Raw genomic sequence first — 26,816 nt, 5'->3', positions numbered from 1 at the left:
CTTCCAGGAATTATCTGCTGTTCCATGAAATTATCTTCTGTATAAATAGTAAGGTTAAGAATAGGAAAAGAATAATACAAACACACAACAAGCTAATAATAATAATACGTGTTTCTCCCTGTTTGTGTTAACGTGATTAAATCACCTGCAACAACTGACTTCCTTCCTGTTGTCAAACCGTCCCAGTGCCGTGTTCTGTTGTCCTGTTGTCATGTTGTTCTGTTGTCATGTTGTCATGTTGTCCTGTTGTTCTGTTGTCATGTTGTCATGTTGTCATGTTGTCCTGTTGTCCTGTTGTTCTGTTGTCCTGTTGTCATGTTGTCATGTTGTCCTGTTGTTCTGTTGTCATGTTGTCCTGTTGTCACTACTGTTGTGCACGTTGGTTGAATGTCTCTGTTGTATCCAAGACAACTCTATGGAAGTGTTTCTGTATTGAGACCAGGCTCATGTGCTATAAGTAGAAAGTACAGTATTTTGGTTTGCAAAAGAAGTATGCAGTCTTCATAAAACGAAAACTAGGTGCGGCCGGGTAGCGCAGCGGACTAAGCGTCTGCCTACCACCACAGAGCCAGTGGGATTGAATCCGGCTGTGGTGCCTCCGGCTTGGTCGGCCGTCCATACTGACACAATTGGCAGTGTTAGTGGGTGGGAAGCCGGTGGGTGGGTGGGTCCTGGTCGTTGTAAAACAGTGACTCCTACAGTTCGGTCGGGGCGCCTGCACAGCGAGGTAGTGTGACCCTTCCACACGTTACACTCTCTCAGTGAGAGTCCGCGCTGCCAGGTGAATAGAAGCGGTGGGCTGACTACACATGTTTCGGAGGAAGCATGTGATAGTCTCCGCCCTCCCGGACCGACGGTAGGGGGTAGAGTGCGCAACGATCAGGAAGGGGATTGGGAATTGGCATAACGACTAACATTGTGATGGGAGAAAAACGGAAAAAGAAGGGAGAAAAAGATAATAAATAAAAAAATAAATAAAGGTCAATTTTGGGGGCGCCTGTTAACACTTTGATTACCAGCCATGCGGTGCACCTTACCCCCGTTGAATGCCACCACCCACTTCAATGATAGAGCTCTCATATTTGTGAACGCATAAACTATGTCTTAAATTATGTGTCTAATCTGGCCGTCGCTTATCAATGACTTGTTTGCAGTCAACATTGTCGAAGCGGATTGTTTTTTAATCGGTTCATTTCCGTTTTATACCATTTTGAAAAACCCTTGTTTTCTTGAAAGTTTCAGGAAAATATAAAGATTCTGTGATAAACGCCCTTTACTGGAATATTCTGGAATACACAAAAAACATTGACATTTTTCGGCCAATTTATGAATCGTTTTCAAATAAACGCTAGATTATCGATAGTATATGTGTACTTATGCACGCTATATAAGCGGGCTGAAAAATCGATCTCTTATTTCCTGATCGCACACACACACACACTCACAACCACACACACACACACATAGTCACACGCTGATATCTCTGTGAAAATAGCTCTGATTATCCCAAGACTGGTAAAATAGATTCCTTACCTCAGATCAGATGTTCTCCAAAAAGATTATTCCAATTCCTGATCGCCATTCCAAATCGCGTTTATTGATCCAGCGCTGGGTACTGGAAATATGTATTCCACGCTGTTTTGCGGCTCTGCAATGACTTGGATCCCCTCGGGTGGCTTGCCCGAGAAGTAAAATGAGGAAGCTGGATCCCCCCCCCATGTGTTTCATTCAGTCTAATCCAATGGGGTGCAGTACAAGGGAGAGACGATAGGGGGCGGTATTTTCCCAATGGAGCTCAGAGAGAGTTTGCAGCACTAACGTGAGACTAGATTGATGAAATATGAATTCAAACCGCTAATAATAAAAAGAAAAAGCGAGATTTATCGTCGCTGGCACTCAACGGTTGGCATGAACTAACGATAAATCTCGTCGCTGGCACTCAAAGTGTTAAGAGGTTAGAACACTGTGAGCAGGGCGAAGACTCCGTACAGCATAGCACAGGGGTAAGCCACTAGCAGCTGTTGCCCCGTCATGGCCAGAGTGGAGATGAAGATCTTGGAGGCAGAGAGGCTGCACCAGCTGATCACCAACAACGCCAGGACCGTTCCCAGGAGCCCCCTGGTGGAGACAAGAAGAACAGTATCTGGGTTTCAGGAGATAATCAACATAGACAAATACAACATGAAAAAGGACCTCTCGAAGGGTAACGGGGCAAGTGGACGAAAACAATTGAAAATGAAATAAATAAATAAACCAAAAAATAACAATGCAGATAAAACTATTGATACATACAGTACATCACAGAGGTAAGGGGAATAATTAAAACACCAAACAAACAAACAAATCAAATAAATTTCGAGATGAAGCAGAACAGACAATGTCAGTTAAAAGGCTGTTATAACAATAACAATAGCTTGATAGAGTCCTTAAAAGTAGTCAGGGAGATCAATTTGTCCATTTTCATCTTGTTTCGACTGCTGGGAGAAGCTAATTGGAAGGAGGCTTGAACAGAGGAAGCGTTAACACAGGGAACATATAGTGAGATATGGTGAGCAGCTCTGGTGTTATAGAGATATGGTGAGCAGCTCTGGTGTTATAGAGATATGGTGAGCAGCTCTGGTGTTATAGAGATATGGTGAGCAGCTCTGGTGTTATAGAGATATGGTGAGCAGCTCTGGTGTTATAGATATGGTGAGCAGCTCTGGTGTTATAGAGATATGGTGAGCAGCTCTGGTGTTATAGAGATATGGTGAGCAGCTCTGGTGTTATAGATATGGTGAGCAGCTCTGGTGTTATAGAGATATGGTGAGCAGCTCTGGTGTTATAGAGATATGGTGAGCAGCTCTGGTGTTATAGAGATATGGTGAGCAGCTCTGGTGTTATAGAGATATGGTGAGCAGCTCTGGTGTTATAGAGATATGGTGAGCAGCTCTGGTGTTATAGAGATATGGTGAGCAGCTCTGGTGTTATAGAGATATGGTGAGCAGCTCTGGTGTTATAGAGATATGGTGAGCAGCTCTGGTGTTATAGAGATATGGTGAGCAGCTCTGGTGTTATAGAGATATGGTGAGGTGCTCTGGTGTTATAGAGATATGGTGAGCAGCTCTGGTGTTATAGAGATATGGTGAGCAGCTCTGGTGTTATAGAGATATGACGAGCAGCTCTGGTGTTATAGAGATATGGTGAGCAGCTCTGGTGTTATAGAGATATGGTGAGCAGCTCTGGTGTTATAGAGATATGACGAGCAGCTCTGGTGTTATAGAGATATGGTGAGCAGCTCTGGTGTTATAGAGATATGATGAGCAGCTCTGGTGTTATAGAGATATGGTGAGCAGCTCTGGTGTTATAGAGAATAGATGACAATTGTAACAGGTGTATCAAATACATGGAGACCAAGGAGGGTTTTGTAAATTAATTTCTTGTTGAGAGTGTAACGATGGCCAGTTTACAGATGTGTACAAGTCCCAGTGATAGAATAGAATAGAATAGAATAGAATTACTTAATCATCCAGAGGGAAATGTGGCACTTACAAATCGCTCACAGTAAACATTTTGGTAGACAAAAGAATTCGTTTTGTTATGTATATACATTCTAATATAAAATATACATAAATCTACAGTAAGTGTACAGTAAGTGTAATATTGATGGAAGATGGTAACTGTCACCCTGTGCACTCAGTTATGCAGTGAGGCACAGTGATGCATTGTAAAGTCATTGTAAAGGCTGTCGGAATGAAGGACTTCCTGTGCCGTTCAGGGCTACATCTTGGGAGTGTTAGTCTAGCACTGAACGTGCTCCTCCTGTCAGCCAAGTCTGTGTGTAGTGGCCATGGGTGGGAGGGGTTATAGTGGTGTGTTGAAAAGGGGGCATTTGTAGCTAACCTAACTAGTGATGCGACACATTAAGGCGATCACAAAGGCTCTATTAAAAAGATGAGTTTTGAGGCCCTTTTTAAAAGCATCCACAGTCTAGTACAATAACTACTACTACTACTACTACAACTACAACAACTAATACTACAACTACTACTACTACTACTACTACTACTACTACTACTACTACTACTACTACTACTACTACTACTACTACTACTACAACAACAACTAATACTACTACAACTACAACAACTAATACTACAACTACTACTACAACAACTAATACTACAACTACTACTATTGCTGCTACTACTACTACTGCTATACTACTACTACTACTACTACTACTACTACTACTACTACTACTACTACTACTACTACTACTACTACAACAACTAATACTACTACAACTACAACAACTAATACTACAACTACTACTACAACAACTAATACTACAACTACTACTATTGCTGCTACTACTACTACTACTACTACAACAACAACTACTACTACTACTACTACTACTACAACAACAACTACTACTACTACTACCTCTACAACAACAACAACAACAACAACAACAACAACAACAACAACAACAACAACAACAACAACAACAACAACAACAACAACAACAACAACAACAACAACAACAACAACAACAACAACAACAACAACAACAACAACAGCATCTGACAGCTACCTGGAAATGGAAGGCAGCACTCTGTACTCACTGTAGGGAGAAGAAGACGGCGAAGGCAGCCAGGCCCACCATGGGCAGCAGGCAGTACTTACTGTAGGGAGAAGAAGACAGCGAAGGCAGCCAGGCCCACCATGGGCAGCAGGCAGTACTTACTGTAGGGAGAAGAAGACAGCGAAGGCAGCCAGGCCCACCATGGGCAGCAGGCAGTACTTACTGTAGGGAGAAGAAGACAGCGAAGGCAGCCAGGCCCACCATGGGCAGCACTCTGTACTCACTGTAGGGAGAAGAAGACAGCGAAGGCAGCCAGGCCCACCATGGGCTGCACTCTGTACTCACTGTAGGGAGAAGAAGACGGCGAAGGCAGCCAGGCCCACCATGGGCAGCACTCTGTACTCACTGTAGGGAGAAGAAGACGGCGAAGGCAGCCAGGCCCACCATGGGCAGCACTCTGTACTCACTGTAGGGAGAAGAAGACAGCGAAGGCAGCCAGGCCCACCATGGGCAGCACTCTGTACTCACTGTAGGGAGAAGAAGACAGCGAAGGCAGCCAGGCCCACCATGGGCAGCACTCTGTACTTACTGTAGGGAGAAGAAGACGGCGAAGGCAGCCAGGCCCACCATGGGCAGCAGGCAGTACTCACTGTAGGGAGAAGAAGACGGCGAAGGCATCCAGGCCCACCATGGGCAGCACTCTGTACTCACTGTAGGGAGAAGAAGACAGCGAAGGCAGCCAGGCCCACCATGGGCAGCACTCTGTACTCACTGTAGGGAGAAGAAGACAGCGAAGGCAGCCAGGCCCACCATGGGCAGCACTCTGTACTCACTGTAGGGAGAAGAAGACGGCGAAGGCAGCCAGGCCCACCATGGGCAGCACTCTGTACTCACTGTAGGGAGAAGAAGACAGCGAAGGCAGCCAGGCCCACCATGGGCTGCACTCTGTACTCACTGTAGGGAGAAGAAGACGGCGAAGGCAGCCAGGCCCACCATGGGCAGCACTCTGTACTCACTGTAGGGAGAAGAAGACAGCGAAGGCAGCCAGGCCCACCATGGGCAGCAGGCAGTATCCGAGCACGCTGGCCACGCAGCCGTAGGAGACCACCAGAGAACTCATCAGGTTCAGCAGCACGTACATCGCCACGCAGCCCATCGCACTGATGCCGTACACATAGCCGAAGTGGGCTTTGCCTGCCTGCAGAGGGAGACAGAGACACAGAGGGAGACAGAGGGAGACAGAGACACAGAGAGAGACAGAGGGAGACAGAGACACAGAGAGAGAGAGAGACAGAGACAACAGAGAGAGACAGAGGGAGACAGAGACACAGAGAGAGACAGAGGGAGACAGAGACAGAGACAGAGAGAGAGAGAGAGAGAGAGAGAGAGAGAGAGAGAGAGAGAGAGAGAGAGAGAGAGAGAGACAGAGGGAGACAGAGACACAGAGACAACAGAGAGAGACAGAGACAACAGAGAGAGAGACAGAGAGACACACAGAGAGACACACAGAGACAGAGAGACACAGAGACAGAGAGACACACAGAGAGACACACAGAGACAGAGAGACACAGAGACAGAGAGACACACAGAGAGACAGAGGGAGACAGAGACACAGAGAGAGAGAGGGAGACAGAGAGAGAGAGAGAGAGAGAGAGAGAGAGAGAGACAACAGAGACACAGAGGGAGACAGAGATATGTTTTATTTGTCTCCTGCACAGAGACACAGGTCAGAATTAGTGAGGGGGACACTATGTCATTACCAGGCAGCAGGCCTGTGGATATACCGCCATCGGATCTTTTGTGGTGTCTGTAGTAATATAATTAAATTTTTAATTTAGATTTTTGCACCTGTATTTATAATTTTTGTTATTCTATTATCATTATTGTTATTGTTAGTATTATTATTGTCCTGTGAGGTCTATTATTATCTGCTCTGTGTATGCCGGTATACAACATGATATCAAATTCAACCCTAAAAAGGGTGTTGTTATGATAATGAAAGCTAAGGAGGACCAGAAGTAAAAGTTGCCCTCCTTCTTGCTGTCTGACTGCGCTCTAGATGTGGTGAAGAGTGTGTGTGATATTTGGGTCACAATATCACTGATGACATGTGTGATGATGTTGATGTGCAGCGCCAGTTCTGCAAACTGTACGCACAGGCCAATATGCTGCACGAAAATGTTACATGTGTACAGACAATGTAAAAATAAGCCTGTTCAGAGCCTATTGTACCCCATTTTATACTGCACACCTGTGGTGTAATTATAGCACAGCAAAAATTAAAAAAACTGCAGGTAGCATATAATGATGCATTTAGGATCCTCCTTAAGCTCCCAAGACGGACTAGTGCAACAAGCCATTTGTTAGTGACTACAGTGGTCCCCACCTTCCATGCTCTGCTGAGGAACTTGATGTTTAAATGTATGTGTCGTTTATTAGAGTCAAAAAACAAGATAATAGGTGCCAATTAGTGATGTAAAACAAAGTGAGACAACAAGGTACTCCTCTGGTTTGTGGAAACATTGGAACCGATGCCTTTATGTATTTTAATGTATTTTAATCTATTCGTTTCTTTTGTTATTGTATTCTCGTTGTTGTTTTGTATTATGTGTAATATGGACCTTGAGTCTGAAATAAAGTCATTATTATCATTATTATCATAATCATCATTATTATTATTGTAGGGGGAGGGGGGTTCAGAGGTCACTCTCACCATCAGGAAGGTGGCGCCCAGCGCGATGCAGAACAGCACGGGTCCAGTGAGGTCCGTCTCGTTCATGATGCTGCCATCTGCTGGCTTCAGCGGGTTCAGCACCGTCAGAGTCTTCTGCCAGATGTGGTCGAAGTTGATCCCAAGCTCTGGAGAAGAAGGTGGCCAAGGGATCATTTACAATGACGTCGAGAGGAGAGGACCAATACACGATACAGAAACAATATCAAAACAGAAGAGTCAATCAGTTAAACAATTCAGATCAATTAAAACAACTACAGACTGAGGTGAAATGGTTGACTAGTATTATAGATTTCAACCGACTGAGTTTTAAGGTGCTTTGCAAAACATTCCATGTTTCAGGGGCACAAGCTAAAAAGCAGTTTTCCTAATTCAGTGCAAACTCTTCGATCTGTCTTGTTCTTGAACCAGGCGACTGAACCACTGAACCAGGCGACTGAACCACTGAACCACTGAACCAGGCGATTGAACCACACGACTGAACCACTGAACCACACAACTGAACCACTGAACCACACGACTGAACCACTGAACCACACGACTGAACCACTGAACCACACGACTGAACCACTGAACCACACGACTGAACCACACGACTGAACCACAAGACTGAACCACTGAACCACACGACTGAACCACTGAACCACATGACTGAACCACTGAACCACACGACTGAACCACACGACTGAACCACAAGACTGAAGCACTGAACCACACGACTGAACCACTGAACCACACGACTGAACGACTGAACCACACGACTGAACCACAAGACTGAACCACTGAACCACACGACTGAACCACTGAACCACACGACTGAACCACACGACTGAACCACACGACTGAACCACTGAACCACACGACTGAACCACTGAACCACACGACTGAACGACTGAACCACACGACTGAACCACACGACTGAACCACTGAACCACACGACTGAACCACTGAACCACACGACTGAACCACATGACTGAACCACATGACTGAACCACACGACTGAACCACATGACTGAACCACTGAACCACTGAACCACACGATTGAACCACTGAACCACACGACTGAACCACACGACTGAACCACACGACTGAACCAGGCGACTGAACCACTGAACCACACGACTGAACCACTGAACCACTGAACCAAACGACTGAACCACTGAACCACACGACTGAACCACACGACTGAACCACTGAACCACACGACTGAACCACACGACTGAACCACTGAACCACTGAACCACACGACTGAACCACACGACTGAACCACACGACTGAACCACTGAACCACTGAACCACACGACTGAACCACACGACTGAACCACACGACTGAACCACTGAACCACACGACTGAACCACTGAACCACACGACTGAACCACTGAACCACACACGGTTTTACCTTCGAGCAGAGGGGGCTCCTCTTCAAAGGGGTCGGGTCCCCCATTGTCTCCCAGGGTTGCTGGTGCGAAGACGTGTCCCTGTCCCTCAGACGGGTCGTAGACGCCAGGCATGGAGGCATCCGTCCCACTGGACACGACGCAGTGAGAAGAAGAGCAGAGAGCTGTGGTTTATATATAACTGGACACGACGCAGTGAGAAGAAGAGCAGAGAGCTGTGGTTTATATATAACTGGACACGACACAGTGAGAAGAAGAGCAGAGAGCTGTGGTTTATATATAACTGGACACGACACAGTGAGAAGAAGTGCAAAGAGCTGTGGTTTATATATAACTGGACACGACACGGTGAGAAGAAGAGCAGAGAGCTGTGGTTTATATATAACTGGACACGACACTGTGAGAAGAAGAGCAGAGAGCTGTGGTTTATATATAACTGGACACGACACGGTGAGAAGAAGAGCAGAGAGCTGTGGTTTATATATAACTGGACACGACACGGTGAGAAGAAGAGCAGAGAGCTGTGGTTTATATATAACTGGACACGGCGCAGTGAGAAGAAGAGCAGAGAGCTGTGGTTTATATATAACTGGACACGACGCAGTGAGAAGAGCAGAGAGCTGTGGTTTATATATAACTGGACACGACACAGTGAGAAGAAGAGCAGAGAGCTGTGGTTTATATATAACTGGACACGACGCAGTGAGAAGAGCAGAGAGCTGTGGTTTATATATAACTGGACACGACGCAGTGAGAAGAGCAGAGAGCTGTGGTTTATATATAACTGGACACGACACAGTGAGAAGAGCAGAGAGCTGTGGTTTATATATAACTGGACACGACGCAGTGAGAAGAAGAGCAGAGAGCTGTGGTTTATATATAACTGGACACGACGCGGTGAGAAGAAGAGCAGAGAGCTGTGGTTTATATATAACTGGACACGACACAGTGAGAAGAAGAGCAGAGAGCTGTGGTTTATATATAACTGGACACGACACAGTGAGAAGAGCAGAGAGCTGTGGTTTATATATAACTGGACACGACACAGTGAGAAGAAGAGCAGAGAGCTGTGGTTTATATATAACTGGACACGACGCAGTGAGAAGAGCAGAGAGCTGTGGTTTATATATAACTGGACACGACACAGTGAGAAGAAGAGCAGAGAGCTGTGGTTTATATATAACTGGACACGACACAGTGAGAAGAAGAGCAGAGAGCTGTGGTTTATATATAACTGGACACGACACAGTGAGAAGAAGAGCAGAGAGCTGTGGTTTATATATAACTGGACACGACGCAGTGAGAAGAGCAGAGAGCTGTGGTTTATATATAACTGGACACGACGCAGTGAGAAGAAGAGCAGAGAGCTGTGGTTTATATATAACTGGACACGACACGGTGAGAAGAAGAGCAGAGAGCTGTGGTTTATATATAACTGGACACGACACAGCGAGAAGAGCAGAGAGCTGTGGTTTATATATAACTGGACACGACACAGTGAGAAGAAGAGCAGAGAGCTGTGGTTTATATATAACTGGACACGACGCAGTGAGAAGAGCAGAGAGCTGTGGTTTATATATAACTGGACACGACACAGTGAGAAGAAGAGCAGAGAGCTGTGGTTTATATATAACTGGACACGACGCAGTGAGAAGAAGAGCAGAGAGCTGTGGTTTATATATAACTGGACACGACACAGTGAGAAGAGCAGAGAGCTGTAGTTTATATATAACTGGACACGACGCAGTGAGAAGAGCAGAGAGCTGTGGTTTATATATAACTGGACACGACGCAGTGAGAAGAAGAGCAGAGAGCTGTGGTTTATATATAACTGGACACGACGCAGTGAGAAGAAGAGCAGAGAGCTGTAGTTTATATATAACTGGACACGACACGGTGAGAAGAAGAGCAGAGAGCTGTGGTTTATATATAACTGGACACGACGCAGTGAGAAGAAGAGCAGAGAGCTGTAGTTTATATATAACTGGACACGACGCAGTGAGAAGAAGAGCAGAGAGCTGTGGTTTATATATAACTGGACACGACGCAGTGAGAAGAGCAGAGAGCTGTGGTTTATATATAACTGGACACGACGCAGTGAGAAGAGCAGAGAGCTGTGGTTTATATATAACTGGACACGACGCAGTGAGAAGAGCAGAGAGCTGTGGTTTATATATAACTGGACACGACGCAGTGAGAAGAGCAGAGAGCTGTAGTTTATATATAACTGGACACGACGCAGTGAGAAGAAGAGCAGAGAGCTGTGGTTTATATATAACTGGACACGACACAGTGAGAAGAGCAGAGAGCTGTGGTTTATATATAACTGGACACGACACGGTGAGAAGAAGAGCAGAGAGCTGTGGTTTATATATAACTGGACACGACGCAGTGAGAAGAAGAGCAGAGAGCTGTGGTTTATATATAACTGGACACGACGCAGTGAGAAGAGCAGAGAGCTGTGGTTTATATATAACTGGACACGACGCAGTGAGAAGAGCAGAGAGCTGTGGTTTATATATAACTGGACACGACGCAGTGAGAAGAAGAGCAGAGAGCTGTGGTTTATATATAACTGGACACGACACAGTGAGAAGAGCAGAGAGCTGTAGTTTATATATAACTGGACACGACACAGTGAGAAGAGCAGAGAGCTGTGGTTTATATATAACTGGACACGACGCAGTGAGAAGAGCAGAGAGCTGTGGTTTATATATAACTGGACACGACGCAGTGAGAAGAGCAGAGAGCTGTAGTTTATATATAACTGGACACGACACAGTGAGAAGAAGAGCAGAGAGCTGTAGTTTATATATAACTGGACACGACGCAGTGAGAAGAGCAGAGAGCTGTGGTTTATATATAACTGGACACGACACAGTGAGAAGAGCAGAGAGCTGTGGTTTATATATAACTGGACACAACGCAGTGAGAAGAGCAGAGAGCTGTGGTTTATATATAACTGGACACGACGCAGTGAGAAGAGCAGAGAGCTGTGGTTTATATATAACTGGACACGACACAGTGAGAAGAAGAGCAGAGAGCTGTAGTTTATATATAACTGGACACGACGCAGTGAGAAGAGCAGAGAGCTGTGGTTTATATATAACTGGACACGACACAGTGAGAAGAGCAGAGAGCTGTGGTTTATATATAACTGGACACGACGAAGTGAGAAGAGCAGAGAGCTGTGGTTTATATATAACTGGACACGACGCAGTGAGAAGAGCAGAGAGCTGTGGTTTATATATAACTGGACACGACGCAGTGAGAAGAGCAGAGAGCTGTGGTTTATATATAACTGGACACGACGCAGTGAGAAGAAGAGCAGAGAGCTGTGGTTTATATATAACTGGACACGACACAGTGAGAAGAGCAGAGAGCTGTAGTTTATAACTGAAACAACACAGAGAGCTGTAGTTTATAACTGAAACAACACAGAGAGAAGAGCTGTAGTTTATAACTGAAACAACCCAGAAGAGCTGTAGTTTATAACTGAAACAACACAGAAGAGCTGTAGTTTATATTGGATTATGCTCACCATAATCTCTATAACACCAGAGCTGCTCACTAACAGCTAGTGATACCATAGATACTAACAGTGATACCATAGATACTAACAGCTAGTGATACCATAGATACTAACAGCTAGAGATACCATAGATACTAACAGCTAGTGATACCATAGATACTAACAGCTAGTGATACCATAGATACTAACAGCTAGTGATACCATAGATACTAACAGCTAGTGATACCATAGATACTAACAGAGATACCATAGATACTAACAGCTAGTGATACCATAGATACTTACAGCTAGTGATACCATAGATACTAACAGCTAGTGATACCATAGATACGTACAGCTAGTGATACCATAGATACGTACAGCTAGTGATACCATAGATACTAGCAGCTAGTGATACCATAGATACAGTACTAAGGATGTCCGATATTATCGGCCGATATCGGCATTAAAATGTGATATCGGAAAATATCAGTATCGGTTTAAAAAAAAATAAAAAAATACATTTCTAGAACCTTTATTTACCCAGGCAAGCAAGTAAGAACAAATTCTGATTTTATTTATTGTCAAAAGTATGCATAATGTTGTGTTAATTCCACAACAAGAGATAATTATGTAAGGGATAATGTATAGCTACGAGGTCATTGTCGCAAAATAATTGACCGACACGTAGTTTAAAATACCGAGCCGCTTCGGCGAGGTGTTTTAAACGTCAGTGAAGGTCAATTATTTTGCGACAATGACCGAGTAAAGCTATACATTATCCCGCTTATTACATGGCTAACTTACTAACAATATACCTAATTCATTTGACAAATCGCAGTTGTTCTGTGGCTCTGTCAGCCCAAATAAAGTGATTATTATTATCGCGGGCAGCCTCTGTTCTGGCTCCGCTGTAATCTACACACACTCCGCTGTCAGTGCAGCCGCGGCAGGTGTATCTGATTTGCTGCACTGATGTGGGCTTGATTGCGAACAGCTGCGCACATCGGTCATTATTGTCCCACAGCGGTCATTATTGAAAAATAATGACCGCTGTCGGGGGGCTATTGACCAATCACAAGCAAGCATTTCGGCGAATGTGAAAACGCCATGTAATAAGTAATGTTAATTACCTGAAATTATTCAGTTTTTTGGGGGGGAAACCCTGCATATATCGGTATCGGTTGATATCGGTTGATATCGGTATCGGAAATTAAGAGTTGGACAATATCGGTATATCGGTATCGGTAAAAAAGCCAATATCGAGCATACTTACTCATCCTGGTACTCTGGGCTCACAGAGTCATACGTGTCGAATCCGTAGGCCACGGTCTGACCCTGGTCATCAATGTAATATCCGGACTGGTAGAAGTCCTGATCAAACTGCTGGTAGTCCCCCATGCTGAGCAGCCAGGCAGCAGGACAAAACACAAAACAAGACACATTTATCTACAGATTTATCTAAACTTGCATTGTCACAACCAATGGAAGGAAGAAAACAAACATGGTGGCCAACAGCACGGTTATATCCCCCAAATACCCAGAATCCTCAATGACAAGGCATATAAAATCATATCAATAAGACAACAAGACGGAAAAATAAGCCAATTAAAACACGTACAACTTGATCGACAAAGGTTGGAGATCAAGGTCTTAAACTCTGCAACAGAGGGGATAACCCTAACCCATCTTCTTGTCTGACTCTGGAGAAGACGGTAATCACAATGTCCACAATGTGTTCCTTTCTCTGTCTGTACATACCTGCATGTAATCCTTTTTACATCTGTAGATACTATATCTGTATCCCTTACCTAATCTTACTAGTTACACTGCTGGCCAGTATGACTTATACTACCATATTAATACAACAACTCTGTACGTACATCTGATTAGCACTATTACCCAGTTTAATCACCTGTACATTGTATATTACTATTGCACTTTACTGTTACATTTGCACCCTGGTTGGATGCCAAACTTCTTTTGGTTGTACTGTACTTGTGCTGTATGATGACAATATATTTTAATCTAATCTAATCGTTTTAAAGAGCTCTGAGGGCTACTTACTTACTGTAGAGCTGACTTGGTGAGCATTGAGCATTTCAACAGCAGCACACAGCTATAGTCTAGTTTAGTTTAGTTTACTCGGTTTATTTGATCAGGGACAGTGCATATCAATCAACAGTTATACATTTATAAATGAATAGGCTACAAATGAAAATAACTGTAAATATGCCAACATTAGCAGGGTTTGTTAGTTTTCAGTTGTAGTCCCTGCATGGGCTAGATGTGTAAGCAAGAAAAGAAACAGAAAAATAGAAGGTCATTAATTAAAGCTAATATAAAAACAGTTTAAAACATATTCTATACACAACTGTACACAATTATGTACACAACCTATAAACAACTTGTTCTTGTTGTTGTTATTGTTGTTGTTGTTGTTGTTTACTGGTCTACTCAAAGTTCAGTATTATGAATGACAAACAGCAGTAGCCTCCACACACTGAAGTTCCTACCTTACAGGCTGAGAGAGAGTTTGACAAACAGCCGTACAGTAGCCTACACACACACTGAAGTCCGTACCTTACAGGCTGAGAGAGTGTTTGACAAACAGCCGTACGTACAGTAGCCTACACACACTGAAGTCTGTACTGTACCTTACAGGCTGAGAGAGAGTTTGACAAACAGCCGTACAGTAGCCTACACACACTGAAGTCTGTACTGTACCTTACAGGCTGAGAGAGAGTTTGACAAACAACCGTACAGTACACACACTGAGGTCCGTACCTTACAGGCTGAGAGAGTGTTTGACAAACAGCCGTACGTACAGTAGCCTAGTGACCTACACACACTGAAGTCTCTACTGTACCTTACAGGCTAAGAGAGAGGGTTTGACAAACAACCGTACAGTACACACACTGAGGTCCGTACCTTACAGGCTGAGAAAGTGTTTGACAAACAGCCGTACGTACAGTAGCCTACACACACTGAAGTCCGTACCTTACAGGCTGAGAGAGGGTAGAGTTGTGTTGCCAGTGGATAGAACATGAAGCCCATGTGAGCTATTCATAGTGTTCTATATTTGTACAATGGATGTGACAAGACCAGACAGAGGCCGAACACAGTTTAGTCTTATTTTTTCCTGTTTTGTCAGGTTAGATTACATTACATTAAATTAGATTAGATTCAAATGTATTATTAGTGCTAATCAGATGTATATGTACAGAGTTGTATTATTAATATAGTGATACAGGTATAAAGACACTATGGTAGTAGGTCATACTGGCCTGGCCAGCAGTGTAAGTAGTATTATTAGTAGTTATTAGTAGTTATTATTATTTTTATTATTATATTATTATTATTATTATTATTATTATTAAGTAGTAAGAGTTTTACTTTTTACAGATATGTAAAGATTATTATATGCAGGTTTTATAAGGCAGAGGTTAACTTTCAATGCAATATGAGTTCAATATACAACACAGTGAACAGGAGCTCTGCGGGCTGGAGCTTGTTTTTCATTTGGCCTAATTCGTTTAATTTAGATTTTTTTTAATTAGTTGCAGAACCCGTCTTTTAAGCCGCATTGTTGCGCAGTATTGACTCCGCCCACACTCGTACGCAGAACCACGTGTCATACAGGCATCACTTTGATGATGGTGCATTCCGTTCAAGTCGGAACTAGCTAAATAATTATCTCAACTCCGACTTTTCTGAGATGCAGTTTTGATTGATTGATTGATTGAAAACTGTATTAACAGATTGCAGAATGGGTACAGTACAGTACGGCTCAATACATACAATTGAGATATTAAATACTAGATATTTGTACATGTCTATGGTTTGTCCCTTGGTATTTCCGAGCTGTACATTGGAATACACTGAGGTTGTTATTCTGATTCTACTGTCTGATTGAATCCTGATTGATTGATTGATTGAAAAGTTTATTAACAGATTGCAGAATGGGTACAGTACAGTACAGCTCAATACATACAATTGTTAAGGGGATGCAGACCAGAGAAAGACTTTCGTCTTGTTTACATCAGGGTCCCCCATTTTCAATTCATCATAACATATATGACATACATGACATACAGATAGACAGTACTGCTACATCTATACATTTATGACATATCAGATTTGCCACTCACTACTGTTCACTACATTTACATTTAGATTTACATTTACATCTACTACTGTTATCACTATTATCATATTATTGTCTATCTGTATGTTATGTATGTCATATATGTTATGATGAATTGAAAATGGGGGACCCTGATGTAAACAAGACGAAAGTCTTTCTCTGGTCTGCATCCCCTTAACAATTGTGTGTATTGAGCCGTACTGTATTGTACCCATTCTGCAATCTGTTAATACAATTTTCAATCGATCAATCATCATTATTACTTTGCACTTTGTTCTACGTTCTATGCTCTATTATTATTACTATTATAATAATAATAAATGTAATTTGTACCGCACTTTACATTTGTGAAAATCTCAAAGTGCTACAGGAGCTAAAGACAAAAAGTTAAATGAATAAAACAATTAAAATGAATAAAACAACCAATGAAATGGAAGAACATAAAAATAAAATAATAATAAAATTAATAGAAGTAAAAAATAAAAGTAAACGAAAAATTCTGGCAAAAGCCTTGTTAAAAATAAATGTTTTTAGGTTATTATCATTATTATTATTATCACCATTGATATTATTATTTTCACCATTGATATTATTATTACCACCTATCCTACCACCCCCTTCTGCTATGACACTTGCCATGTAACCAAGAGGATTAATAAAGGAACACCTGACTTGACTTGATTCCCAACTGGGACTTTCCCGACCTCCGGGTTTGAATGGAACGCGACATCACGTGAGCAGACCGGAAACAAAACAAACAGACGGTCATCACGTGACACTCTGCTGCGCCTCCTCGGTGAACAAACAACAAGCTGCAGGACGAACTGCGAAGAAGAGACTCGAACAGGTAACGTTAAGTGACCATCAACACTCACAGATGTAGTTGTGTGACATCTCGTTTACTCATCTTAAGACAATGTTAAGAATCGTCTGTTTCATAGCTTTGGACAATTACTTTAAGTGATATTTACCGAGGGAGCTTGTCTAGCGTGCTAACGTTAGCTAGCTCTCTGTTCACTCCAGTGAGCTAATGGTGCAGCTGCTGGGCTGTTTGATCTCCTGGACGTTCATGTATTATTTCCCCTCACAGACAGTTGTTTCTTTACAGTCAGGAGTGACGACAACCATATAGACCTTTTCCACCATGGCTGATGTGAGTATGACGACCTGCTGACACGTTCATCTTCTCTTTATATCTCTGTCTATCTTTATTTATCTCTGTCTCTCTCTTTATTTCTGTGTCTTATTTATCTCTCTCTGTGTTTCTGTCTCTTTATTTCTGTGTCTCTTTATTTCTCTCTCTCTCTGTCTCTTTATTTCTCTCTGTCTCTCTCTTTATTTATCTCTATTTCTGTCTCTTTATCTCTCTGTGTTTCTGTCTCTTTATTTCTGTGTCTCTCTTATTTCTCTCTGTCTCTCTTATTTCTCTCTCTGTCTCTCTTTATTTCTGTCTCTTTTATCTCATTAAATTCAAATTCAATTCAAATGACTTTATTGGCATGGCGTAAGTCGCGTAACTTGTACATGTTGCCAAAGCAAATTATTAATATTAACATTAAACATGAATTAGAAAACCGATAATGTCAAAGTACATACAAATATCATCAAAACATAAAATATTACAGCATAAACGTGTGTCAGGTCAGGTGACTGTCACTCAAGTTTGTAGCAGGCAGCGACATAGACTGCTGCTAGCTCACAGCTTGTTGAGTCCTCCCCTAGTAGGACTGGTAGTTTTTCTGTATCTGATCAAGTTCTATCTGTGGCTGTCTCGTATTTCTCTCCTCTCTTTATTTCTCTGTCTCTTATTTCTGTCTCTGTGTGTCTCTCTTATTTCTGTCTCTGTGTGTCTCTTATTTCTCTCTCTGTGTGTCTCTCTTATTTCTCTCTCTCTGTGTGTCTTATTTCTCTCTTATTTCTCTGTCAACCTATCTCTGTCTCACGTCTCACCCTCTGTCTGTCTCTCTGTCTGTCTCTCTCCCTCTCTCTGGAAGTGTGTGTGTGGGGGGGTACTGGTAGAATAGGTACCACCCCCCCCCCCCCCACCTGTATCCCCCCCATGCTGTTATGACAATGGGATATTTTGCACATATCTAAAGACAGTTTTGCACACATTTATGTAGTTTGATAGTTATTGTGATTGAGAGTAAATTAGTTTTAATATGGCCACGTTGCAATACTCATTTATTTAATTGAGTTGATTATTTGTAAAGTGCAATGTTTGTTTCCCTGCAGGATCTGAAGAGGTATCTCTACAAACAGTTACCAAGGTGTGTGTCGTTCAGTAGATGTGATGCTGCAGATTTTGATTTTTTTATTTGAAATCTTTATTTTGAACATGCAATGAATACAAACAAACAATAACAACTCAATCTACATGTTCGAAAAGGAGTAGGAAGAAGTATACACTTATTTAATCCTACCCCTTTTCCACTACTCAAATGAGTGTACTATTTTATAACATAAAGAAAATAAATTATATATATATACGTATATGCAAAACAAAAAAACAAAAACTATATATGTAAAACACGAAAGAAATAAAATAAAAATGTAAACACCCGTGAATATCAAGTCCATTTCCTTATACATCAGTTTGAATTGTCTCAAGTTTGGACATTTCTTTAGCACCACATTTAGACTGTTCCACAGTTTCACTCCACATATAATACACTCTGTGCTGGAGCCACAGGTCAACTTCTTCTTCTTGTTTGTTTTCCCACCAGTGTTGAGGGTCTTCATGCTATTGTTGTGACGGACAGAGATGGCGTCCCAGTTATCAAAGGTAAGATAAGATCCACCACGATCACATGTCCTGCAAGGTACATGTCTGTTGTTGTCATGTCTGTGTGAACCAGGTACATGGTGTCTGTCGGTGATGATGAGTGTTGCCACTTGGTGTTTAATGATGAGTGTTGCCACCTGGTGTTTAATGATGAGTGTTGCCACCTGGTGGCTAATGATGAGTGTTGCCACCTGGTGGCTAATGATGAGTGTTGCCACCTGGTGGCTAATGATGAGTGTTGCCACCTGGTGGCTAATGATGAGTGTTGCCACCTGGTGGCTAATGATGAGTGTTGCCACCTGGTGGCTAATGATGAGTGTTGCCACCTGGTGGCTAATGATGAGTGTTGCCACTTGGTGTGTAATGATGAGTGTTGCCACTTGGTGTGTAATGATGAGTGTTGCCACTTGGTGTGTAATGATGAGTGTTGCCACCTGGTGTGTAATGATGAGTGTTGCCACTTGGTGGCTAATGATGAGTGTTGCCACCTGGTGGCTAATGATGAGTGTTGCCACTTGGTGTGTAATGGCTACTGTGCCTCCTTTCCTCCCAGTAGTTGCCAACGAACACGCCCCAGAATATGCCCTGCGGCCGGGCTTCCTGTCCACCTTCGCTTTGGCCACGGACCAGGGAAGCAAGCTGGGTCTCTCCAAGAACAAGAGCATCATCTGCTACTACAACACATACCAGGTCAGATAACACATACCAGGTCAGATAACACTACTACAACACGTACCAGGTCAGAGATAACACTACTACAACACGTACCAGGTCAGAGATAACACTACTACAACACATACCAGGTCAGATAACACTACTACAACATGTACCAGGTCAGAGATAACACTACTACAACACGTACCAGGTCAGAGATAACACTACTACAACACGTACCAGGTCAGAGATAACACTACTACAACATGTACCAGGTCAGAGATAACACTACTACAACATGTACCAGGTCAGAGATAACACTACTACAACACGTACCAGGTCAGAGATAACACTACTACAACACATACCAGGTCAGATAACACGTACCAGGTCAGAGATAACACTACTACAACACATACCAGGTCAGATATAACACTACTACAACATGTACCAGGTCAGAGATAACACTACTACAACACATACCAGGTCAGAGATAACACTACTACAACACATACCAGGTCAGAGATAACACTACTACAACACGTACCAGGTCAGATAACACTACTACAACACGTACCAGGTCAGATAACACTACTATGCTATTTTCGCAGTCGCAGCACCGACCCTCTGGAACGATAGGGATGGGTACCTTTCACATTTGAACCGGTACCTGTGAATCGATACCGGTACCCAACGGTACCTTTTTTCGGTACTTTAGTCTCAAGAAATTTAATTTACCTACCTCAGTCGAAAAAAAAATCCAAACTTCAAATAACTACAATTTCGACAGTTTTCGGTTTGTCATTGCTCCGACTGCTTTGTTGTTGAATCAAGTCAAATCCTAGGTAAGCATATATTGTGCGTGTGAACGTTGACATGAAAAGAAAAAAGTAAAAAAAAAAAACTCACTTGATTCGATACTCTGTAGTACAGACGTGTTTCGGTTCGGTACCTCGAAAGTACCGAATTCGGTACCCATCCCTACGGAACGAGCTCCCACAACCTGAAATCTGCAAGCACTCTACGGACCTTTAAGGCCATGCTCAAAACCCACCTATTCGCCATAAACAATTAATCTGGTAATCAGAAGGTTAGGGTTAGACAGTGTCTCAGGAGGTAGAGAGGTCGTCTGGTAATCAGAAGGTTAGGGTTAGACAGTGTCTCAGGAGGTAGAGAGGTCGTCTGGTAATCAGAAGGTTAGGGTTAGACAGTGTCTCAGGAGGTAGAGAGGTCGTCTGGTAATCAGAAGGTTAGGGTTAGACAGTGTCTCAGGAGGTAGAGAGGTCGTCTGGTAATCAGAAGGTTAGGGTTAGACAGTGTCTCAGGCGGTAGAGAGGTCGTCTGGTAATCAGAAGGTTAGGGTTAGACAGTGTCTCAGGAGGTAGAGAGGTCGTCTGGTAATCAGAAGGTTGGGGTTAGATTTTATTTTATTTGACGTTTAAAAAAAAATATCCAGAAAACATCAAGGATGCTACACAAAAAGGTCAAGACTTATTTCCATTGTGGTCCTTGGTCTCAGACAGACGAGCAATACAAAACATGACCACAAATAACAATTTGACAAACTACATGTACATTTTAAATGCAGTACAAACATAGCCACAGACAACAATGTATCGGACAACATTTACATGCATTTTAAAATCTAGTTAAGACGGTGTCTCAGGAGGTAGAGCGGTCGTCTGGTAATTTTAAGGTTCCCGGTTTGATTCCGGCTCCTCCCGGCAGCGTGTCGAAGTGTCCTTGAGCAAAGACACTTAACCCCTAACAAGCTCCCGATGAGCAGGTTGGCTCCTCGCATGGCTGAGCAGTCCCAGCATGTGTCGGTCAAATCTACACACATTTACTCCTTGAAGCACTTTTCATAACAGCTGATGATAAAAAAATCACCACAACAGATGAGATGAACACACAGCTGATATCTTTTTTATTTATTTAATTATTTATTCTACTGACACGTAATAGTATTTTGGCTGACCGTGCTGTTGTCTCCCCCTGGTGGACAGATCGTGCAGTTCAATCGGTTGCCCCTGGTCATCAGCTTCATCGCCAGCAGCAGCGCCAACACAGGTGAGAGATGCTGACGTTGGTTTCTTCTATGTACAGCTGTGGAAATGTATCTTTATGTGAGACGCTAAACCGAGGTCCTGACTGAATTCGGTCGTTAAAGAACCCAGGACGCCTATCGTAAAGAGTAGGGGGGTTCCCAGACGTTGTGTAGTGCAGCGGTTCCCAAACTTTTTTGGCCGTGCACCCCCTGTCACCTCCCGACCTAGCTCGCGCACCCCCCAATGGGTTTCTGTTAGAAAAAATTGTTGCTGGTCTCCGTGCACAGATTAAATTTTTTATTTTATCTCTTCCCACGGCGACTATGGATAGGGAATTTCTTTATTTAATTAAAATGTTCACGACAATACTCTGCCAGCATGTTTAATATCCATAATACTAAAGGTTTGACTAAGATTTGTATGAAATTTTATTGTTAAAAAAACTCACCACCTAGAGGGCGCTTTTGGGAACCACTGGTGTAGTCAGGGTTCGTACGGGTGCTGGAAATCCTTGAAAATGCTTGTATTTCAATGTGGTGTTTTCAAGGTTTGAAAAGTGCTTGAATTGTGTATAAAGTGCTGGAAAGTTATTGAAATTGTAATTGCACTATACTTTCATAATAAATCGCTATCTGACTGAATAGTTTGGTTTTTAGATAAATAAAATAAGTCGGAGAGAGCCTAATTGCTTTCGCCTTTCACACAAAATGAAGAGGAGTCCTCTCGCCACTCGCGTGATTTGGCTTGGCTTGACTTGAACCATAGTTTTTTTTTTACGTGTGTCATCTGATGGAACAGCGTGTGGGGCAGATGATCAAATGATAATTTTGAGTATATTTAATTTACTACAGCCGCATAAGATGCTGGAAAAGCTTGAAAATGCACCTTGAAAATGCTTGAAAAGTGCTTGAATTTTGCTTTCTAAAATGTGTAAGAACCCTGTGTAGTGTGTCGGGTGCCACTGTGTATGGTAGTCATTGTGATGTGTGCCGGGTGCCAGTGTATGGTAGTCATTGTGTAGTGTGATGTGGCCAGTGTATGGTAGTCATTGTGTAGTGTGATGTGGCCAGTGTATGGTAGTCATTGTGTAGTGTGATGTGGCCAGTGTATGGTAGTCATTGTGTAGTGTGATGTGGCCAGTGTATGGTAGTCATTGTGTAGTGTGATGTGGCCAGTGTATGGTAGTCATTGTGTAGTGTGATGTGGCCAGTGTATGGTAGTCATTGTGTAGTGTGATGTGGCCAGTGTATGGTAGTCATTGTGTAGTGTGATGTGGCCAGTGTATGGTAGTCATTGTGTAGTGTGATGTCTACCTGGTGCCAGTGTATGGTAGTCATTGTGTAGTGTGATGTGTGCCTGGTGCCAGTGTATCATAGTCATTGTGTAGTTTACCTGGTGCCAGTGTATGGTGGTAGTCAGGGTTCGAAATTAACGGGGGCTTGGGGCATAATGCCCTTGAAGTTGAAAATGGACAAAATGTCCTCGAAAATCAGTTAAGGGGGGCACAAAATGCCCCCGACAGTTTACTAATTATATATATATATTTATCCGGTAATGGCGCGTCTGTGTATCGTACCGTTCAGATGACGCGCAAATAAAAAAAATTCATTTGGCGGAGGTGAGCACTGGCTGCTGCAGCACTGCAGCTGAGCCAGGTGCTAGTCAGTTTGTGTACAAATGGCAAGCACAATCTAAATCAATCTTCATTACGACTTTAAAAACATAGCCATTAACATTACATAGGCCTACACACATCTTGCCATAGCGTTAGCAGTTTGTACAAAACAACGCACGTTTTAACTATAGAATCAGCCCGCGAGGTAATACAGTCAACGAAATGTTACCGTAGCTACTAGCTAGCAGAGAAGGAAATGGGAGTCTGAGAGGCGGGGTGTTTAAAGACAATGATAGGCGTTTATTCAACATCCAAGAAGGCTCAACTGTGTTTTACTAACTCCAACCGGGACTATTGCCGCTTTCCCACTGCATGCCATCACCTCCTAACGTTACCGGAGCTACCGGAGCTGATAATAACATTGCCTGAGCTGAAGGTGCGTGACACTAAAATGTCCGTGGGGACCCGGCGCCAACCCATAGATAGTTCCAACTCACCGAATTACGTAATCCACCACAGTTGCACTCAATATTTAAATAATGTTAGTCTAAATAAATGTAGACAGATACATAATAATTTCAAGCAGAACACGAATCTTTCCATTAAGAACTGACAATCAGGGAATTTAAACATGGTTGACATTGTTTTTTTGTGTTTATATTAAAGAAAGGAAAGTCTAGTGCTGGCTGAGCATATTGTTTGTTTGCACTAAGTTAATACTACAAATGTAGCCTATATTTTTCAGTCAGTTCGGTCTTTGTGTGCCAAACATGATTTAAGGCTGTAAACACTAACACTGTAAACTTTTTTTATTTTTTTTTAATAAATGAGAAGCATGTTTAGATTTGAGTGTTACATTTTCTTTTATAAAAATTTACGTATATCGAACCGAACTGAAAACCGTGACCCCAAAACCGTGATACGAACCGAACCGTCCATTTTGTGAACCGTCCCACCCCTACCGTTTATCATAAAAATTCAGTGCCCCCGAAATACAAAAAAAAGTCCCCGAAAATCGGGAAAAAGGAAGTGGTTTGTGTCTACAGGTTTAATCATCAGAGCTTAACCAGGAAAATTCAGTGCCCCCGAAATACAAAAAAAAGCCCCCGAAAATCGGGAAAAAGGAAGTGGTTTGTGTCTACAGGTTTAATCATCAGAGCTTAACCAGGAAGTGGTTTGTGTCGACAGGTTTAATCATAGATATATATAGAACACTAGATAGCTTGCCCGCGCTGCCGGCCAATGGAGAGCGACATCACTGAACCGCCGCCATCTTGGGAGGGTCAGCCTTGAGTGAGAGTGAGTGAGCTGCACAGACAAAGATACTCATAACTCGCTGAAATATTGACGGATTTACAAACTGTTTGGTTTATTACAAGCATTATTAACGTGGCTGTGATTCAAGCGGTTTGTAAAAAAAAAACATCTTTAAAAAAAATTATAAGTATGCAGTATCATAACTACATCTTTGATGTTTATAGCAAACCAACCCGTTTGTAAATCCGTCAATATTTCAGCGAGTTATGAGTATTTTTGTCTGTGCAGCTCACTCACTCACTCAAGGCTGACTCTCCCAAGATGGCGGCGGTTCAGTGACGCTGGTGACTCCGCCTTAAGCTATCTAGTGTTCTATATATATCTATGGGTTTAATCATCAGAGCTGAACCAGGAAGTGGTTTGTGTCGACAGGTTCAGAGCTGAACCAGGAAGTGGTTTGTGTCGACAGGTTGAGCTGAACCAGGAAGTGGTTTGTGTCGACAGGTTTAATCATCAGAGCTGAACCACTTGAGCTGAACCAGGAAGTGGTTTGTGTCGACAGGTTTAATCATCAGAGCTGAACCAGGAAGTGGTTTGTGTCGACATGTTCAGAGCTGAACCAGGAAGTGGTTTGTGTCAGCAGGTTCAGAGCGCGTCTATACCAAAGGTAGCCGCATTTCTGGCAGACGTTTCTGGTCATGTGACATGTGCGCCCAATAGCGTGACGAGCTGTGTCTTTGCCCATTTCCACTTCAAACAGCCTGCAAACTACCTGGTGTTCTATCGCCATGCTCTAAGACAAACTCTAACCTTAACCAACTTCGAAGATTGCCTAAGCTTAACCAGTGTAGAAACTGGCGTCGGCCAATCGGAGAGCGTCTGCCAGAAATGCGGCTACCTTTGGTATAGACGCGTTCAGAGCTGAACCAGGAAGTGGTTTGTGTCGACAGGATTAATCATCAGAGCTGAACCAGGAAGTGGTTTGTGTCGACAGGATTAATCATCAGAGCTGAACCAGGAAGTGGTTTGTGTCGACAGCTTTAATCATCAGAGCTGAACCAGGAAGTGGTTTTGTGTCGACAGGATTAATCATCAGAGCTGAACCAGGAAGTGGTTTGTGTCGACAGGTTTAATCATCAGTCTGGAGAAGGAGCTGGTGCCCCTGCTGGAGGAGCTGAGGCAGGTGGTGGAGGTGCCCACGTGAGACGTCGGTCACCATGGCAACCCACGGGCGTGGTCCACGCCGGGATCTCGCATCAGGATTTGCACCGTGTCCAGAACCAGGAAGTCTGTCTCAGGCAGACGCACGTGTTGTTGGTGGTGTTGGAAATGCTACTTATTGTTTAGTGTCTCTAATTTTCTAATATTTGAATGTCTCAAACATCTTTGTAGTGTAAACGTTACATTCTAATAAATTAATAAATTGTATGACTCCTAAATGTATCTTTATTTATTAAAATAAAGTTGTTTTCTGCCACAGAAACATGACATTGTTCTATGAATGTATTATTTTTATTATTATTAATAATAATAATAATATTTAATAAATAATTAAAAGCAACACAGAGGCATCTCTGCTGTATTCATCAGGTTGGATGTAGCATTGGGGTTAGTAGCCACCAGCCATGCTGGTAAATTGAGCTGGTAAGTCGTGTCAATTTTCTAAATAATTGTTTTTGAAACAATGTTGGCTGCCAAGAAATGAAACTAGCACGTGAGTTTCTGCATCCTGAGGCTGCTGCACGGTGGTAAGAACAGGATCATCAATATCATAACAAGGCCAGGTTTCCATCGTGGTTCTTCTTAAGTCGATTATTAATTTCAATATAGAATATTCGTTGACGGCCCTACAAGTACAATTAGTTACTGCACACTACATCACCCCTGAGTGCAACATGGAAAGCCAAACGTTCCCCCACTGTACTGAGAACCCGTACCGAACCGTGACTTCAAAACCGTGGTACGTACCGAACCGTGTTTTTTGTGTATCGTTATTACACCCCTATTGGATAGTAATGTAATATACCTGCTCAAAGTCCTGGAGAGCTTAGTGTGCAACCAAATCGGAGAGTTTTTAAACTGTAAATAACATCTTACCTG

At 42.8% G+C, this 26,816-nt stretch overlaps 2 protein-coding genes across 4 annotated transcripts; one reads left to right on the top strand and one right to left on the bottom strand.

Annotated features, from left to right (window-relative positions):
- Positions 1-1,955: 1,955 nt before the first annotated feature.
- LOC311225162 (protein YIPF7) lies at positions 1,956-13,611 on the bottom strand (the record flags this gene model as incomplete). The annotated part of the gene is made up of 5 exons (XM_084310367.1): positions 1,956-2,118; positions 5,587-5,768; positions 7,284-7,429; positions 8,702-8,829; positions 13,487-13,611. The coding sequence occupies 5 exons, from the start codon at positions 13,609-13,611 to the stop codon at positions 1,956-1,958; spliced, it is 744 nt and encodes a 247-aa protein (XP_084166493.1).
- A 3,516-nt stretch (positions 13,612-17,127) lies between these two features.
- Positions 17,128-26,155, top strand: lamtor3 (late endosomal/lysosomal adaptor, MAPK and MTOR activator 3). Of its 3 annotated transcripts, none has more exons than XM_084309843.1 (7): positions 17,128-17,204; positions 17,466-17,510; positions 18,593-18,627; positions 19,084-19,142; positions 19,696-19,832; positions 21,803-21,866; positions 25,844-26,155. In XM_084309843.1, exons 2-7 carry the CDS (start codon positions 17,502-17,504, stop codon positions 25,918-25,920), a joined length of 381 nt encoding a protein of 126 aa, XP_084165969.1. In that variant the 5' UTR covers positions 17,128-17,204; positions 17,466-17,501; the 3' UTR covers positions 25,921-26,155. The 3 variants fall into 3 exon arrangements, with proteins under 3 accessions (XP_084165969.1, XP_084165970.1, XP_084165968.1); XM_084309844.1 differs by having other exon boundaries at positions 17,129-17,204; positions 17,448-17,510; positions 19,699-19,832; XM_084309842.1 differs by having other exon boundaries at positions 17,129-17,204; positions 17,448-17,510.
- The last annotated feature ends 661 nt before the right edge of the window (positions 26,156-26,816 follow it).

Source organism: Notolepis coatsorum (assembly GCF_963971535.1).
Source record: "Notolepis coatsorum genome assembly, chromosome: 3".
NCBI classification, from domain to species: domain Eukaryota; kingdom Metazoa; phylum Chordata; class Actinopteri; order Aulopiformes; family Paralepididae; genus Notolepis; species Notolepis coatsorum.
The sequence above is the reverse complement of the archived record's forward strand: the minus strand, read 5'-3'. Positions and strand labels throughout refer to the sequence as shown.